The sequence below is a fragment of the Trichechus manatus genome, unplaced genomic scaffold, assembly GCF_000243295.1.
Source record: "Trichechus manatus latirostris isolate Lorelei unplaced genomic scaffold, TriManLat1.0 scaffold00006, whole genome shotgun sequence".
Lineage (NCBI taxonomy): Eukaryota > Metazoa > Chordata > Mammalia > Sirenia > Trichechidae > Trichechus > Trichechus manatus.
In genome coordinates this window covers 1,620,360-1,636,980 of record NW_004443942.1, presented here as the reverse complement: position 1 = coordinate 1,636,980, position 16,621 = coordinate 1,620,360, and the positions used below count along the sequence as shown (strand labels likewise).

At 41.8% G+C, this 16,621-nt stretch overlaps 1 protein-coding gene across 4 annotated transcripts in view; it reads right to left on the bottom strand.

Moving 5' to 3' along the window:
* Window positions 1-5,678: 5,678 nt before the first annotated feature.
* The window catches only part of ZNF143 (zinc finger protein 143), a 68,106-nt gene continuing 57,163 nt past the window's right edge, over window positions 5,679-16,621 (bottom strand). For 2 of the 4 annotated variants that reach the window (XM_023737153.1, XM_023737151.1), the window contains exons 14-15: window positions 8,190-8,336; window positions 5,700-6,665 (exon numbers count right to left, since the gene is read on the bottom strand). In XM_023737153.1, coding sequence (XP_023592921.1) covers window positions 6,582-6,665; window positions 8,190-8,336 — 231 coding nt within the window. In that variant the 3' untranslated portion in view covers window positions 5,700-6,581. Of the gene's footprint in view, window positions 6,666-8,189; window positions 8,337-16,621 lie in introns of all 4 variants that reach the window. The other 2 variants (XM_012557193.1, XM_004369638.2) reach the window with 2 other exon arrangements.

Below are 16,621 nucleotides of genomic sequence, written 5' to 3'. Positions count from 1 at the left end.
ATATCAGGGGAGATGAAACACGTCTAATCAGCTGATCTTAATGGGGGCAAGGTCCTTGTGCATGTCTATTACCTCAAGTTATCCAGGAGAAGTGACCAGTGGGCCGTTTCCGTTTATGAGGCAGTTGAGTGCAGTCTTGACATTGAGAATGGCTGTATGTTCAGGGGATGAGTAGCCGGGACAAGTAGCCCACCTATCCTTAAATAATATATTGCTAAAAGCCAATCACGCTTTTATATTTTAAACCTCAGACTGTGACTTAGCTTGGAGTGGCTAATTCAGAGGAGGGCTGAGCAGGCTGTCATAAGGCAGAGTCCTAACTCATTGAGGAACCAGCTTTGGTGCCTGGGTAACAGAAAAACGGCACAGAAAGTCCATGAAGAAGGTTAGGGTCTTTCTAGCCTGTGACCTAGTTCCAGGGGACTAAAAGAGAAAGAGAGATCAGCCAGTGTGATGTGCCAGAAGTTGTGTAGACTCCTGAGCCCACACCTGTTCTACAATGACCTGGCCCCGGGTGGCAGGGATGTTTTGACCTGGCTAAGAGTGGCCGGGAATGAAGACTGATCCAACTCTGGTGGTTAGGGTCAGAGGGAAAACAATGGCCACAGAAGTGGCTGGCAAGAAGATAGGGAAATGTGGGAAAGTGAAACTTGGATCCATGTCCAACTGGGAATTGGATTCATGCTGATTCTTACCATGCAGTTAGTGATAGAGGTGGGGTTTGCCCACACTGCCCCTTCAGCAGCACAGGGGGTAGCACTGCAGGGCCTAAATTCAAACTATAATAGTTAATTTCCATCAGTCAGCTTTATATTATTTTTTATAATTTATTTTTGTTATTGTTGAGAATATACACAGCAAAACATAGACCAATCAACAGTTTCTACGTGTCCAATTCAGTGACATTGATTACATTCTTTGAGTTGTGTAACCATTCTCACCCTCTTTTTCTGAGTTGTTCCTCCCCCATTAACATAAACTCACTGCCCCCTAAAGTTCCTGTCTAATCTTTTGAGTTGCTGTTGTCAATTTGATCCCATATAGATAGATCTTAAAAGAGCACAATGCTCAAGGCCAACAAGTCAGCTTTATATTTAAGGCCTACAGTTGAGTAACTTTTGAGAAAGTTTGTTGACTAACGATAGAAAATTTTTTTACAAAGTGTTGTTTGCTTGAAGTGAGGGGCTTATCATTGAGATTCTTTCTTTAAAACAAATAACAATTTTATTTATTTTTAAATAGATAATAAGAGCTCATGAAACAAAATTTAAAAAGCACAAAAAGGTATACAGTGAAATCTCTCTCTCACCCCTAGCTTCTAGTCTATTCCCCAAAGACAAAAAACATTGCTGATTTCTTTTTATATCATTTCAGAAATAGTCTGCAAATATATGTAATCTTTTAAATACTTTATAAGAAATTATAGCATACTATACATACTGTTCTGCACCTTGCTTTTTCACTTAATATTTCTTGGAGATTGTTTCATATTAATGCATTAATGCACATAGAACTGCCCCATTATTTTAAAAGACCACATAATATTTCATTGGCTGAATGAACCATACTCTTTAAAAATGTTTCTTTTTTTACCAGCTTTATTAGAGTAAATTTATATACCATAAAATTCACCTTTTGCACATATACAATTCAATGGTTTCCAGTTTTAGAACGCTTCTGTCACTGCAAAGAAGTTCCCTGATGCCCATAATTTATTTTTTAATCACTTAATTAAACTTTGTTAAGTTGACATTAAGGAGCCCTGGTGGTGCAGTGGTTAAAAGTTCAGCAGCTAACCAAAAGGTCTGCAGTTTGAATCCACCAGCCACTCCTGGGAAACCCTATGGGGCAGTTCTACTCGGTCCTACAGAGTTGCTATGAGTCCAAATTGACTGGACAGCAATGGGTTTGGTTTGCTTTGGCGGCGCAGTGGTTAAGTGCTGTGTTCGGCTGCTAGCCAAAAGGTTGGTGGTTCAAACCCACAAAGATGTGGCAGTCTGCTTCTGTAAAGATTACAGCTTTGGAAAACCGATGGGGCAGTTTTACTGTGTCCTACAGGGTCGCTATGAGTCGGAATTGACTCGATGGGAACGAGTCTGGTTTATGAGTCAGGTTTTTTAGTTGACCTTAGAGCAGGACTCCTATTTTCTTTCACCTGAGTTCAGAAAAGTGAGCAAGAAGAGCTTGTGCCAGTTTTCATTTTAACTATCAATGCAATTATCCTGAATTTTGAGCATTCTTCACTCTTCCTGTCCTTCAATTTTAGCCATGCCCTGGAAACAAAATGAAACTCCTTCACGGAGAACTGAGCAACCTCCCTGTATACCTCAAGTCAGGAGAGTTGGCGTTGGAGGGAACAGCTAGAGGTGACCTGCAGCTCTGGCCTCCAGGAGTTAGAGGGAAATTCAAGTTGCCAGTTATCCTAAGAGAGCCCAACCCGTAATCTAAAAGGAGAAGCAGATAATATATTCCCCAAACACAAACCACTGTTCCACAGAAAAAGAGAAGGGCTGATAGAAGAGTTCTCCTCAGCAGGGCCGGCCACATATTCTGTGGGGCTCAGTACAAAGTGAAAACACACAACCCTTTGGTCAAAAAGCAGGGGGAAAATGCCATTAAAGGTACACATAAGATTTCTTTCAAGGACTCTCTCTTGACCCGTGTTTTTTATTTGCGATTTAATATTCTAAAAATAATCAAAATTTTAAATGATTAGCATGAATTTTACTGTTCATCATTATATTATGCAATGGAAATTTTAAATACAAATATCAGAGCATGTAACTCCTAAGCAGAATCACTGAAATTACACAACTTGGATGTCAGGGCTCCAGGAGGGTCCCTGGAGCTGGCCAGAAGAGACAAACTAGTCAGACACAGGAAAGTTGGAAGGAGGAAGAGCAGGTGCCCCCAGGCACAGAGCCTGTTGACAGAGCCCTTCAGGGTTGGGATATTTTCTGAGTGCAGACTGTCATAGGCGCCTGGGGGGTCACGCCTTTGAAGCTGGGTGGCAGGTGCTCTCTTGAGTCTGACAGCTGCATGGTTCTTCTTCCTGCCACCAGTCCAGGGAGGCCAAGCTATGCTCCTCCCCTTCCACAGGCCTGCCACCCCAGCCCACAGCAAATGGGAGATCCCCAAGTATTTTCAAAACTCAGCGCTGGGATGTGTTCAGTACTGGGATGGGGAAGGCTGCCAAAACGGGGCTAAAGCTGGCTGAGCACCAGGTCCACTGTGATGCTGCTAGCCCGGGTTGGAGATGGCCACAACCATGCCCTGTCCCAAGATGCCACAGAGCACATGCACCCTGACACTGACCCTCCCTGCACTGGCACCATGCCCCTGCCAAAGGCAGAGGGCAGCAGCAGCAGTGATGGGGGCAAGAGGGAGGCTGGGGGGGGCCTGGGGCTGCAGAGGGAGGCAGGGGAGTAGCAAATCGAGAACACATCCAGGGAGGGAGCCCAGCCAGGGAGGTCGCGGGTGGTGGGACTTGCATGAACTGAGGCTCCAAACCCCCAGAACCTACTCCATTGTTCCACTGGACTTCACTTGCACAACACAGGATTAAGGTAAATTTAAGAATTTGAAGACTGCAACCACAGTGCATTAAATCTCATGCGTGAGGTCCTGAACGCAGGGCCCTGTGCAACTGCATTGGTCACACGCCCATGAAGACGACTGTGTTCCTCAGGCAAAATAAAAAAGGGTATTTGGCTGGGGTGTACTTTGATAGGTAGATGCCCCATCCCCAAAGGAAACCTAACTAAATATAGAAGGAGGAGATGAAGTAGCTCTCTCCAGTTCTCATACGTTCCCTTCTCCTCCCTGGCAACAGACTTCATTCAGCTGTGCCCCTTTCCCTTTCACCCTCCCTCTCCCAGCTCACTGTTGGGGTCTACTGATAAACTTGACTAGTCTGCAATCTTATCTGAGCCAGGAAATACTGAATTGTAAGTTCCTTGGGTTGATAAATGGAATCCAGTCAATCTCAGTGTTGTATGCATGGTTTCCCAAGTTATTTGCCTAGATGTGAGACTGTCCGAAGTTTGCCCCTGATGGCCTCAGGTGGAGGTGGGATGTCTAGAAGGTGTAGTGGATTAGGAAGCCAAGTTCTTTATTTCCTAAGTTCTTGTAAGGAGTGCAGACTGTAGGCAATGCACTTTTTTTTCTTTGTAATGGCCCCAGGTCTGGGATAGAGGAGATGTTTTTCTTGGAGTGAAATGTTTGCCTTGAGCATTGTCTGGATCATATTGCAGAGGACTATGCTCCAACTGGCTCTATTTGCTAAAGTGCACTTCTGTTTCATCAACAGGAGTTTGCAACTTTTTGGGACTTTGTGACTTTGGAGGGCTTCTACCCCCATCCTGTACTGAGATCCCACGCTGGCTTTACCAGCCCAGGGTTATTAATTATGGCAACTGTCTGCATATTCGCTGCAGTCTTCTCTTGGGCACAATACACCACCTCCCCTAGCTCCTGAGGTCCCATTCTCAGGACAGCAGGTAGGGGACAACCAGCAGCAGCGCTATGACCTATTCTCTGGGTGCCAGTAGGAAGGCATTTTCTTTTGCGCTAAGGGATAATTAGGCCCACCAGAACAATCCAGCTGAGCCCGATCCAACCCAGTCTGTAAAGTGGGTAAGGGAAGGAAGAAACACCCTGGAATGAGCAAAGACAAATGTAAAGGGTCAAGGGCAGAAGATAGCTTGGATTTGGGTCCTAGGAAGCACAGCAGGCCTGGCTGGGCCCACTTGAGGCTGGGCCTGTGGGAGGATCTCCCTGTCAGCAGCCCACACCTGGATCAGGAGACCGGAGCAGATTCTGCTCTTGCTCAACCCACCTGCCAGCCCCTTTCTGAGTCTCAGCAGGCCTCAGCTGCGAGTTCTGCCTATTTAAATGGCTCTGTCAAGAATGAAGACCGGATCTATGGGTGACAAAGCCTCTTTCTGATGTTAGATATCTATGAAGAGCTTTGAAGAGAAAGCAACCAATCCCCGACCAACCCTGAAGGGTCTCCCATTTCAAATGACTGAGTCATATCCCTTTTTAGTAAGACTTCAAAGAACCTGATCAACGATAATACTAATTAATATTAAACAGCACTTTTTTTTTTCTTTTTACTGTGAAGCTTGAAAGAACAACAGCCTGATTTCAGCTCGTTAGATAAATCAAGCACGGTGAACAGGGTTGGGTGACTGCTGCTGGAGAGCACCTGGTTTTTGAACCAGCTTGGTGGCTCTTACACTGAACTTGGGACTTTAGGGGATGGTTTTTCAAGTGCTCGGCTCATGAGGCAGTCAGAAATTGCCAAGCTCATATTGATAATCTCTGCCACAAATAATTTGAGCAGGCAGCTGTGGTGCAGTGAAAAAACACACTGGACTTGGAGTCAGAAAGTCTGGTTTCTCAAGTCTTTGCTTTTCATAGCCGTAAGGCCTGGGTAAGACACGGAACCTCTCTGAACCCTCAATTTCCTCATGTATAAAATGGAGACAGTAAATCCCATACATCTCACAAAATTGTTTTGAGGACTACGTAGATATGTATGTAAAAGTACTTTGTGCTTGAAATATAATATATTCTCAATACATGTGTGTTGGGTTATAATCCACATTACATTTGTGATATTTCTGCACCACTTCCCCCCACCCCACACCAATGTAATAAAACAAATATAAAGATAACATTTAAAAAATTGCTGTATTCAAAATTAATAATAAACTTTAGGGTAAATAAGCTTTAAAACAAAAGTACATAGGCAAAAATAAATAATTTACACCAACCCACTAACCTACTTTAAGAGTAAAGCCATTTTCAATTACAGCACTGTTATCCCGGGCACCAGCCTGTGGTCAAACTTTGATAGTTCATTATTTTAAAAAACAGTTAAGAAAAAAACTGAGCACTAAGTAAAATCTTTAACAAAACCAAAGCACTGGATTTAACTTTTTAATTTTAAATTAACAAACCTTGTAATTTTATACATAATCCAATGTAATGCTAATATAATTAGCATTTCAGCTTGAAGAGTTGGTATTTAACAGGAATGGGAAACTATAAATGCATAGTCTTCAAACCATGAGATACAAATATAAATGGACAAGTATACAGTAGAACAAAAACTGTAGACACTCTACTAACTGGGGGGAATATCTGAAGGCTTTACATTCTTTATTATCCATGATGGCTTTTGGAATTATGATTGTTTGGCGTATAGAACCTTTGACATTTTAGATACAGCCTTTATTTTTTTCACAGTAAGTTAAAAATCCATCATATGACTCCATAAGACTTCAGTGGTCTTGCATGTAGACTCCAGGAGTTTGCGATCTGATAGAAGAACACGAACATTTACTGTAGTGCCCTGATTTCATACTTCTGTACACAATGGATCAGTCTGGGAATCTAGTCAAAGGGTTATACACACAAAGGTGTCAAGAATAAAACGTTCTCCACTCTTGCATAAAAACGTGTACAGTGTATCAGGAAATGGAAAACTTCTAATTTTCCTGGGCCCGGGCTTCATGGATCTCTGCTGCCAGAAGATGAAAGGCTCCTCCTGCTTTATTGCTCTATTCTGAGGATTAATCATCCAACCCTGGCGTTTCTCCCTGTTGGATCCTGGATGCTATTCTGATGGCTTCTTCCAGAGATGGCTGTTCTCCAAGCTGAAACAGAAACATAAAGCAAACACAAAAGCCACAGTGAAGATAGTGCCAAAGAAACATTCTCTGTAAATTTCTGGCAATTTCTCTCTGTAATTCTGACACTTGGATTTGTTCAAATACTACTACTGATCCAATCATTAAGAGCACAAAAATTCCTGCAGAGGAGAATAATGCAGTTTCTTCATTTAGGATTTTGATAAACTCTTCACACACGCCAGGGACAAATGATACTCACTGTCTTCAGTCATCTGGTGCTGCTATAACAGAAACACCACAAATAGGCAGCTTTCACAAACAGAAATTTGTTTTCTCACAGTTCAGGAGGCTAGAAGTCCAAATTCAGGGTGCTGGCTCTAGGGGAAGGCTTTCTCCGTCGGCTCTGGAGGAAGCTCTTTGTCTTACCTGAGCTTCTGCTCCTGGGCGATCTTCATGTGGCTTGGCATCTCTTTTTCTTCTTCTCTGCTTCTAGCTGGCATTTAATCTCTTCTATATCTCAAGAGACTGACTCAAGACACACCCTATACTTAATCCTGCCTCATTAACGAAGACAACTCATCCCCAAGTGGGATTATAACCACAGCCATAGAGGTTAGGAATTATAACACATATTTTTGGGGGACACAATCAATCCATAACGCTCACTATGGCCAATGGAGATAGATATCTGGAGCGATTCCTGAGCCTTTAGCTTCTATACCCATAAACTAAATAAAACCAATGGCTGGCATTTTCCTGAGTATATTCTAACCCCTTTTTCAAGTAAACACATGAAAAAACAATTCCCCCTAAGGAGAGGTAATCTTAAGTGCCTATAGGTAATCTGTACATAGCATCTAGGATTCTGAGTTTCTGCTTGACTCAGAGAATGGCTCCTTCTAGTGTCCTGACATTCCCCACTGTAAAACTGGGCTGTCCAGGGATTCTCAGAGGACTAATTTACAGTCTATGTTTACACTGACAGGAGCCCTGGTGGTGCATTGGTTAAGTGCTCGCCTACTGACCAAAAAGTTGGTGGTTTCAACCCATCAGCCACTCTCCAGGAGAAAGATGTGGCAGTCTGCTTCCTTAAAAGATTTACAGCCTTGGCCCTACGGGGCAGTTCTACTCTGTCCAACTGGGCTGCTATGAGTCAGAACCAACTTGACAACAATGGTTTGGTTTTGGTTTATGTTTACACCCTAGATTTACTTCCAAGGAGTTGGCTCTTAAGTGCTTTATAAAATCTTGCTATCATTAGACTTCTGAGAGTAAATATGGCTGGCTGGGTGCACATAGGCATGCATACCTGACGCTTTTTTTCTTGCTACGAATTCCCCCAGAATATGCAAAAAAAAGTGTTGGTCTCTTTGAGTCCTGGTCTTTTTGACGCCAACCTCAAATACAGTAATTTCCTTAAGGCAGGCTAGGTGACACATATTATTCTGTGTCTTGCTGCTTGTAAAGGTTGTACATAAAGCATGGTGTATGAGGTTGAAAACTATGAGTGGCACTGCAGTCAACTGAGGACACTGCCCTTGTACTCACCTGTACCGCAATCTGGGTGCCATTGGATGTTGCCACTAAGGTCAGAGGTCTGGTTTCTGTGGTTACTAAGTGATGGCTGTGCTGCTGGTGTCCCATTTCTGATGAGGCAGTATGGAACGCTGCTAGGTCCTGAGCCACAATTGCAACCTTAAGCAAAACAACAAAAAACACACATGAAGAATTAAGTGTACGATTAAATAGATTACAATCCATGTAATGCAAGGGACTGTACTCAAATTAAAAAGAATACACAAACAAACAACAACAAAAACCCTTTTCTGACTATAGACTTGTAGAAGCTCAAAGTCAGAAGAGACCTTATATGATGTCTAGTCTGGACTCTTATTTGATGGCAACTGAAGTCAGAGAAAAGGGACACAGAAGAGGTCACTGGGGAAGCAGATGTGCTACACTAGGCTCCATTCGCCAGAGGAGATTTAGCTATACCTAGGTTCCACTACCTCTAAGGGTCTGGTTGGGCAGTTAAACACGTGAACTAATTCACATCTTAACTATCTATTTATTCCCAGTGGTGGATAATACACTATTTTTTCCTGTATAAACCTGTTGCATTTAAGGTTAGATTTCCTATTAACTAGAAAATGGAAAAGACAAGTAAGTAGCATTACTGACTGACTAAGACAGAATTTGGTACCAAGAGAGTGGGGTGCTGCTCTAAAAGATACCTAAAATGTGGAAGTGGTTTTGAAACTGTGAATGGCTAGAGCAGTGGCAGCAGCAAAGGACCAGCAGCAGCAGAGAACCTACAGCAGCAGAGAAGCAGCAGCGGCAGAGAACCAACAGCAGCAGAACCAGGAGACCAGTGCGAGACGGCGCTGGAGCCGACCCACGGAGCGAGAGAGCTGAGTGCCTGTGCGCAGGAGGCTTCCTGGCGGAGTGGGGTGCCTCCAGGCACTTACCAGTGGAGCTACAGAGCTTTGGAACACTTGCCCCAGCAGGGCAGATAGGGTGTGAGGCCCGAGGAGCCGAGAGGCCAAGAAACCAGAAAACAAGCTGAAGAGACAAGGGACACAAGAAGCTGAGCTGCCTCGGTCTCAAAAGGTATGGTCATGACCTCAGGGATTTCAAAGGGTGGAGCCATGGCCTCTGGTGTTTCTAAGAGTGGAGTTGTCACTCGATGGAGTAGGAGAATGGTGCGCCTAAAGCCAAAGGAGCAGAGCTGCTGTCCCAGTGGGGCTGGAAGGCAGAGCTGAAGCCTGATAGGCCTCCACTCAGAATCCAGAGACTGGCCAATACCTAGAGTCTGGAGAGCAGGGCCATTGTGTAAATTGTCTCAGAGAACAAAGGATTATTTTCAAAGCCTTGACGCTAATGTAATGTGTTCTGCTGACTTGCTTGGTGCCTGTTATCACTTCCTTTCCTCTAGTTTCTCCCATTTGTAATGGAAATGTCTAGCTTATGCCTGTTCTGCTATTGTACCTTTGGAAGCAGATAACTTGTATTCGAGATTTCACAGATGAAGAGGAATTTTTGGATTTTGGACATGGAGTTAAGACTTTTGCTGATACAATGGGGTGAATATGTTTTCCATGTTGCAAGGATGTGATTTTTGGGGGACCAAAGGGTGGAATGTCATGGATTGAATTACGTCCCCTAAAAATGTGTGTATCAATTTGGCTGGGCCATGATTCCCAGAATTGTGTGGTTGGCCTCCATTTTGTAATTGTAATTTTACATTAAAGAAGATTAGGGTAGGACTGTGACACCACCCTTACCCAGGTCACATCCCTGATCCAATGTAAAGGGAGTTTCCCTGGGATGTGGCCTGCACCACCATTTATCTCTCAAGAGATAAAGGGAAAGGAAGCAGAGAGTTGGGGACCTCACACCATCAAGAAAGCAGTGCCAGGAGCAGAGTGCATCCTTTGGACTGGGGTCCCTGCGCCGAGAAGCTCCTAGTCTGGGGGAACACTGATGAGAAGGCTGAGAGAGAGAAAGCCTTGCCCTGGAGCTGACACCTTGAATTTGGATTTTTAGCCTACTTTACTGTAAGGAAATAAACTTCTCTTTGTTAAAACCATCCACGTGGTATTTCTGTTATAGCAGCGCTAGATGACTCAGACACTGACAAAGCAACATCTTTTATACTAATACTCATTTTAGAGTCTATGGAATATTTCCACAGTCTTCCTGAAGCATCTGGCCAGAGTGGTGAAAAGAGGTTTTACAGTTTGTAAGCCACAAATGTTCCTTTTTCTATGTAGATAACATATGAAATGGTATCAGCTACTTCTATGACATTCTGAGATTTTATTTACCCAAACTCACAGGAAAGATAGGTTAAAAACTAAAATTGCTGCTTTCCTTGGCTATTAATCCACAAAAAATGCTAGATTTTAAACTAATAGATATTTAATGTGAGCCAATCTCAGTTATGTTCCATAATCTAGTAACAAAGATATATTTCAGTACAGCAATGGTGGAGTAGCTTACATCAGAGTAACCCTCCTACAGATAACAAGGATAAACTCTGGACAAAAATATGAAAAAATCAACTATTTAAAGGCACTGGAGAATAACCAAAAGCAGGAAAGAACTGGAGGAGATTCTTTTTTTTTTTTATTGTTGTAGTTTAAATGAAGTTTACATTTCAAGGTAGTCTCCCATACAAAAATTTATACATACATTCTTATGTGACTCTAATTGCTCTCCCCATACTGTGACAGCACACTCCTCCTTTCTACCTGTGATTCCCCATGTCCATTCAACTAGCTCCTAACCCTCTCTGCCTTCCCATCTCACCTCTGGACAGAAGCTGCCCATTTAGTCTCTTGTATGTACTTGAGCTATGAGGCACACTCCTCACAAGTATCACTTTATGTCCCACAGTCCAGTCCAATCCCTGTCTGAAGAGTTGGCCTCGGAAATTGTTTTAGTTCTGGGCTGATAGAAAATCTGGGGGCCGTGCTTTCCGGGGTTCCTCCAGTCTCAGTCAGACCATTAAGTCTGGTCTTCTTACTGGAATTTGAGTTCTGCACCCCACCTTTCTCCTGCTCCATCAGGGACTCTCTGTTGTGTTCCCTGTCAGGGCAGTCATTGGTGGTAGCCGGGTACCATCTAGTTCTTCTGGTCTCAGGTTGATGAAGTCTCTGGTTTATGTGGCCCTTTCTGTCTCTTGGGCTACTACTTCCCTTGCGTCTTTGGTGTTCTTCATTCTCCTTTACTCCAGGTGGCTGGGACCAATAGATGCATCTTAGATGGCTGCTTGCAAGCTTGCTTTTGAGACCCCAGATGCCACTCACCAAGTAGGATGCAGAACATTTTCTTAATGAGCTCTGTTATGGCAATGGACCTAGATGTCTGGAGGGGATTCTTGAGAGAAGGGAACCACACTGGGTTATGTCTACGTTTAAGTAGCTCTTCAATTGAGGACACTTCTCAGTCTGAGAAGCATGAGGGAATTTAAGGTGTCAGATAATGGAGTCCAGTGCTGCTAGAATGGCTGTAAATTGAGAGTGATATCCAAGAGAGGGAGGGATCAGTCCCTGGAGAAGGACATTATGCTTGATAAAGCAAAGGTCAGTGAAAAAGAGGAAGACCCTCCACGAGATGGACTGACACAGTGGCTGCAACAATAGGCTCAAGCATGACAATGACTGTGAGGATGGCGCAGGACTGGGCAGTGTTTCATTTTGTTGTACACAGGGTTGCAATGAGTTGGAACCGATTCGACGGTACCTAACAATAACAACAACAACATCCTAGAGAGGAGAGAACCACAGTGAGGGAAACTCCCAAATCCTTAGGAACTGAACTGCAAATGTGTGTGGGAGATTCCAATAAGCCTGGCAGAAAGCAACAACTGCAAGGCTAAGAAGCTGAGCAGAGACTTTAGCTGCCACTCACCACAAGAGACAGAGAATTTAGAGTCTGAATTCCACCAAGTTAGAGGAGTTTGGTAAATACCTCAGGCTTTCCACTGAAACCACAAGGGCCATGATTTAGGAGTAAAGATTATGCCCCAGGATTAAAGATTCACCCTAAGACTAAATGGCAACTGAAGCAAACCTGCGTTAAAGTATAAAACCCAACATCCAAAAGTAATTTAACTGACTGATAGAACAAAACTCAATATTCTTCAGAGGAAGATAACAGAATCCAGAATCTCTACAGTGTATTATCCACAACATCCAGACTACCAGGAAAAAAAAAAAAAACGGAGAAGAAAATGTGACCCACAGTCAAGTGAAAATGCAGTCAACATCCTTGAGATGACAAAGAGGCTAGATTTAGTAGACAAGGGCTTTAAAGCAGCTATTACAAACATATTCAAAAGACTTAAAGGAAAAGATGGTCATAATGATCAAGCACATGGGGAATCTCAACAGACAAGTAAAAACTATTCAAAAAATGAAAATTCTACAACTGAAAATTACAATATCTGAAATTAAAAATTATTTGAACTGGCGTAACAGAAGACTGGTGATGGTAAAAAGAAGTGTCAGTGAACTCAAAGACAGATTAGTAGTATAAATTATCTGTCTGAGGAACAGAGAGAAAAAAGCTAAACAAAAATATTCTTCAATACAAAGGTGAAACATTTTCATTTAAAATATATTTTAGATAAATACAGATAGCGAATTTGTCGTCTGTATGCCTACGCTAGGAAGGAACTCTGGTGGTGCAGTGGTTAAGTTCTTGGCTGCTAACTGAAAGATCTGTGGTTCGAACCTACCAGCCACTCCTCCGGAGAAGAAAGACGTAGCAGTCTGCTTTAGTCAAGATTTACAGCCTTGGGAACCCTACGGGGCAGTTCTACTTTGTCCTATAGGGTTGTTATGAGTTGGAATTGACTTGATGGCAATGGGCTTGGTGGTTCTGGTCTAGGCTTACACTATAAATAATAATAAAGCATATTCTACATGCCAAAGGGATATGATTCCAGAATGAAACCCGAATCTACAGAAGGAATGAAAGGTAGTGAAAATGATAAATTAGTGAACAAATATAAAGTATTAAGTTTTCCTTCTTGTAACTTAACTTAAAAAATTATTTAATGCAAAAATGTAATACTGTATTGTGGAGGTTATAACATAGATATAAACTATATGACAACAGCATAAAGAATGGGGGCATAAATGAAAATATACTGTTTCAAGGTTCTTAGACTTTATATGTAAAGTAGTAGAATATTAAGTCTAAATAAACTGTGATAATTTAAGGATGCATAATCCCTACAGCAGCAACTGAAAAATAACACAAAAGGGTATAGTTAGAAAGTCATTAGAGGAATTAAAATGAATATTTTATTAACCCAGAAAAAGGAAGGGAAAGGGGAATAAAAGACAGAGTAGACTTCAAGATAAGGCGTATCACCAGAGATAAAGAAGGACATTTCATGATAAAAGGATCAATTTATCAGGCAGACATAAGAATCTTAAATGTGTGTGTACCTAATAACAGCTTTAAAAGACTTAAAGCAAAAAAAAACTAACAGAACTAAAAAATAGAAATGATACAAATCCACAATCATGGTATATTCTCTGAGTACAACAGAACTGTATTAGAATAACAATGAGAGATCTTAAAATATCTCAGAAATTAAGCAACGTCTGTCTAAATAATCCATGGGTCAAAGAAAAAATGACTAGAGAAATTAGAAAATATTTCAAATTGAAAGAAAATTAAAATATAATATTATCAAAATTTGTGAACTGCAGTTAAAGCCCAATGGCCTACAGTGGCAGAAGCAGCAGCAGCAGCAGTGGTCCTAAAGTGAAACCCCTATTCCTGTTCTGATAGCCCCAGTTGCTGGAAACTACCTGGCTTTATTCCCATCCTTAAAGCCTTATCTCCTGAGAATATTCCTGGCCCACAGATTACAGACAAGCTACAAAAAAATGCTTGCTCTGGCATCACTATCTTTCCAGATCTGTAACTACAACTGCTTCAAGGCCTATTTACCCAAACTGGACTAAACAGGCTAAATCCTGGAATCCTAGAGCCATGGAAATGTTTGCAAACTGATTAGGTGGGACCATTCCATAACACTGCCTGAAAGCTGGTGGGGTTGATTTCTTTTTCATTTTTAAAAAAAAATCTTTAAAAATTAAGATATAAATAGCATACAATAAAAGTGAATGAATCGTAGGCACTGAGTTTTTACATCTTGGAAACCACAACCTAAAACAAGATACAGAACATCTCCATCATTTCAAAAGTTCCCTCATATTTCACCCGTCAATTTCTCTCCCTCAGCCAAGCAGCACTTTCTAATTTCTATCACCATGTATTAGCTTTTTCTGTTCTTGGACTTCATATAAATGGAATCACGTAGTATGTACTTTAGTGGAATTGCTGGGTCACAGGGTAGAGGCATGTTTGACTTTATAAGAAACAATTCTCCAAAGTGGTTTTATTATTTTACATGCCCCCCAGCAGTACATATATGAATGTTTCAGTTGCTTCATCTCCTTGACAACATTTGTTAGTTTTTTTATTTTTAATTTTAGTTGTTTTCCTAGGTCTAAATGGTATCTTGCTCTTGAATGTAGAGCAGCTAAAACGAATGGACGAAATGATGAAGTAAAAGAGCTAAACAGAAGATTTCAAAGGGTGGCTCGAGAAGACAAAGTAAGTATTATAATGAAATGTGCAAAGACCTGGAGTCAGAAAACCAAAAGGGAAGAACACGCTTGGCATTTCTCAAGCTGAAAGAACTGAAGAAAAAATTCAAGCCTCGAGTTGCAATACTGAAGAATTCTGTGGGCAAAATATTGAATGATGCAGGAAGCATCAAAAGAAGATAGAAGGAATACACAGAGTCACTATACCAAAAAGAACTGGTCGATGTTCAGTCATTTCAGGAGGTAGCATATGATCAAGAATTGACGGTACTGAAGGAAGAAGTCCAAGCTGCACTAAAGGCACTGACAAAAAACAAGGCTCCAAGAACTGATGGAATACCAATTGAGATGCTACAACAAACGGATGTAGAGCTGGAGGTGCTCACTCATCTATGCCAAGAAGTTAGGAAGACAGCTACCTGACCAACCGAATGGAAAAGATCCACACTTGTGCCCACTCCAAAGAAAAGTGATCCAGCAGAATGCGGAAATTATCTAACAACATCATTAATATCACATGCAAGTAAAATTTTGCTAAAGATAATTCAAGAACAGTTGCAGCAGTAGTACACTGACAAGGAACTGCCAGAAATTCAAGCCAGATTCAAAAGAGGATGTGGAATGAAGGACATCACTGCTGATGTCAGATGGATCTTGGCTGAAAGCAGAGAATACTCGAAAGATGTTTAACCTGTGTTTTACTGACTATGCAAAGCATTCAACTGTGTGGATCATTAACAAATTATGGATAACATTGCAAAGAATGAGAATTCCAGAACACTTACTTGTGCTCATGTGGAACCTTTACATAGACCAAGAGGCAGTCGTTCAAACAGAACAAGGGAATACTGCATGGTTTAAAATCAGGAAAGGTGTATGTGCAGGGTTGTATCCTTTCACCTACTTATTTAATCTCTATGCTGAGCAAATAATCTTAGAAGCTGGACTACATGAAGAAGAATGCAGCATCAGGATTGGAAGAAGACTCACTAACAACCTGCAATATGCAGATGACACAACCTTGCTTGTGGAAAGAGAAGAGGACTTAAAGCACTTACTAATGAAATCAAAGACTACAGCCTTCAGTATGGATTACACCTCAAAAATAAAGAAAACAAAAATCCTCACAACTGGACCAGTAAGCAACATCACGATAAATGAGAAAAGACTGAAGTTGTCAAGGATTTCATTTTACTTGGATCCACAATCAATGCCCATGGAATTAGCAGTCAAGAAATCAAGTGACATACTGCATTATGCAAATCTGCTGCAAAAGACCTCTTTAAAGTGTTAAAAAGTGAAGATGTCACTTTGAGGACTAAGGTTAGCCTGACCCAAGCCATGGTATTTTCAATCACCTCAAATGCATGTGAAAGTTGGACAATGAGTAAGAAGACTGAAGAAGAACTGACGCCTTTGCATTATGGTGGTGGTGAAGAATATTGAATATACCATGGACTGCCAGAAGAACAAACAAATCTGTCTTGGAAGAAGTACAGCCAGAGTGCTCCTTGGAAGGGGGGTTGGTGAGACTTCGTCTTACGTACTTTGGACATGTTATCAGGAGGGATCAGTCCTTGGAGGAGGACATCATGCTGGGTAAAGTAGAGGGTCAGCAAAAGAGAAGAAAACCCTCAATGAGATGGACTGACACAGTGGCTGCAATGATGGGCTCAAGCATAACAACAATTGTGAGGATGGTGCAGGACCAGGGAGTGTTTCGTTCTCTTGTACACAGGGTTGCTATGAGTCGGAACCAACTAAACGGCACCTAACATCAACAACAAATGGTATCTCCTTGTGGTTTTAATTTGCATATATTTACATATTCAAAATTAAATAAAG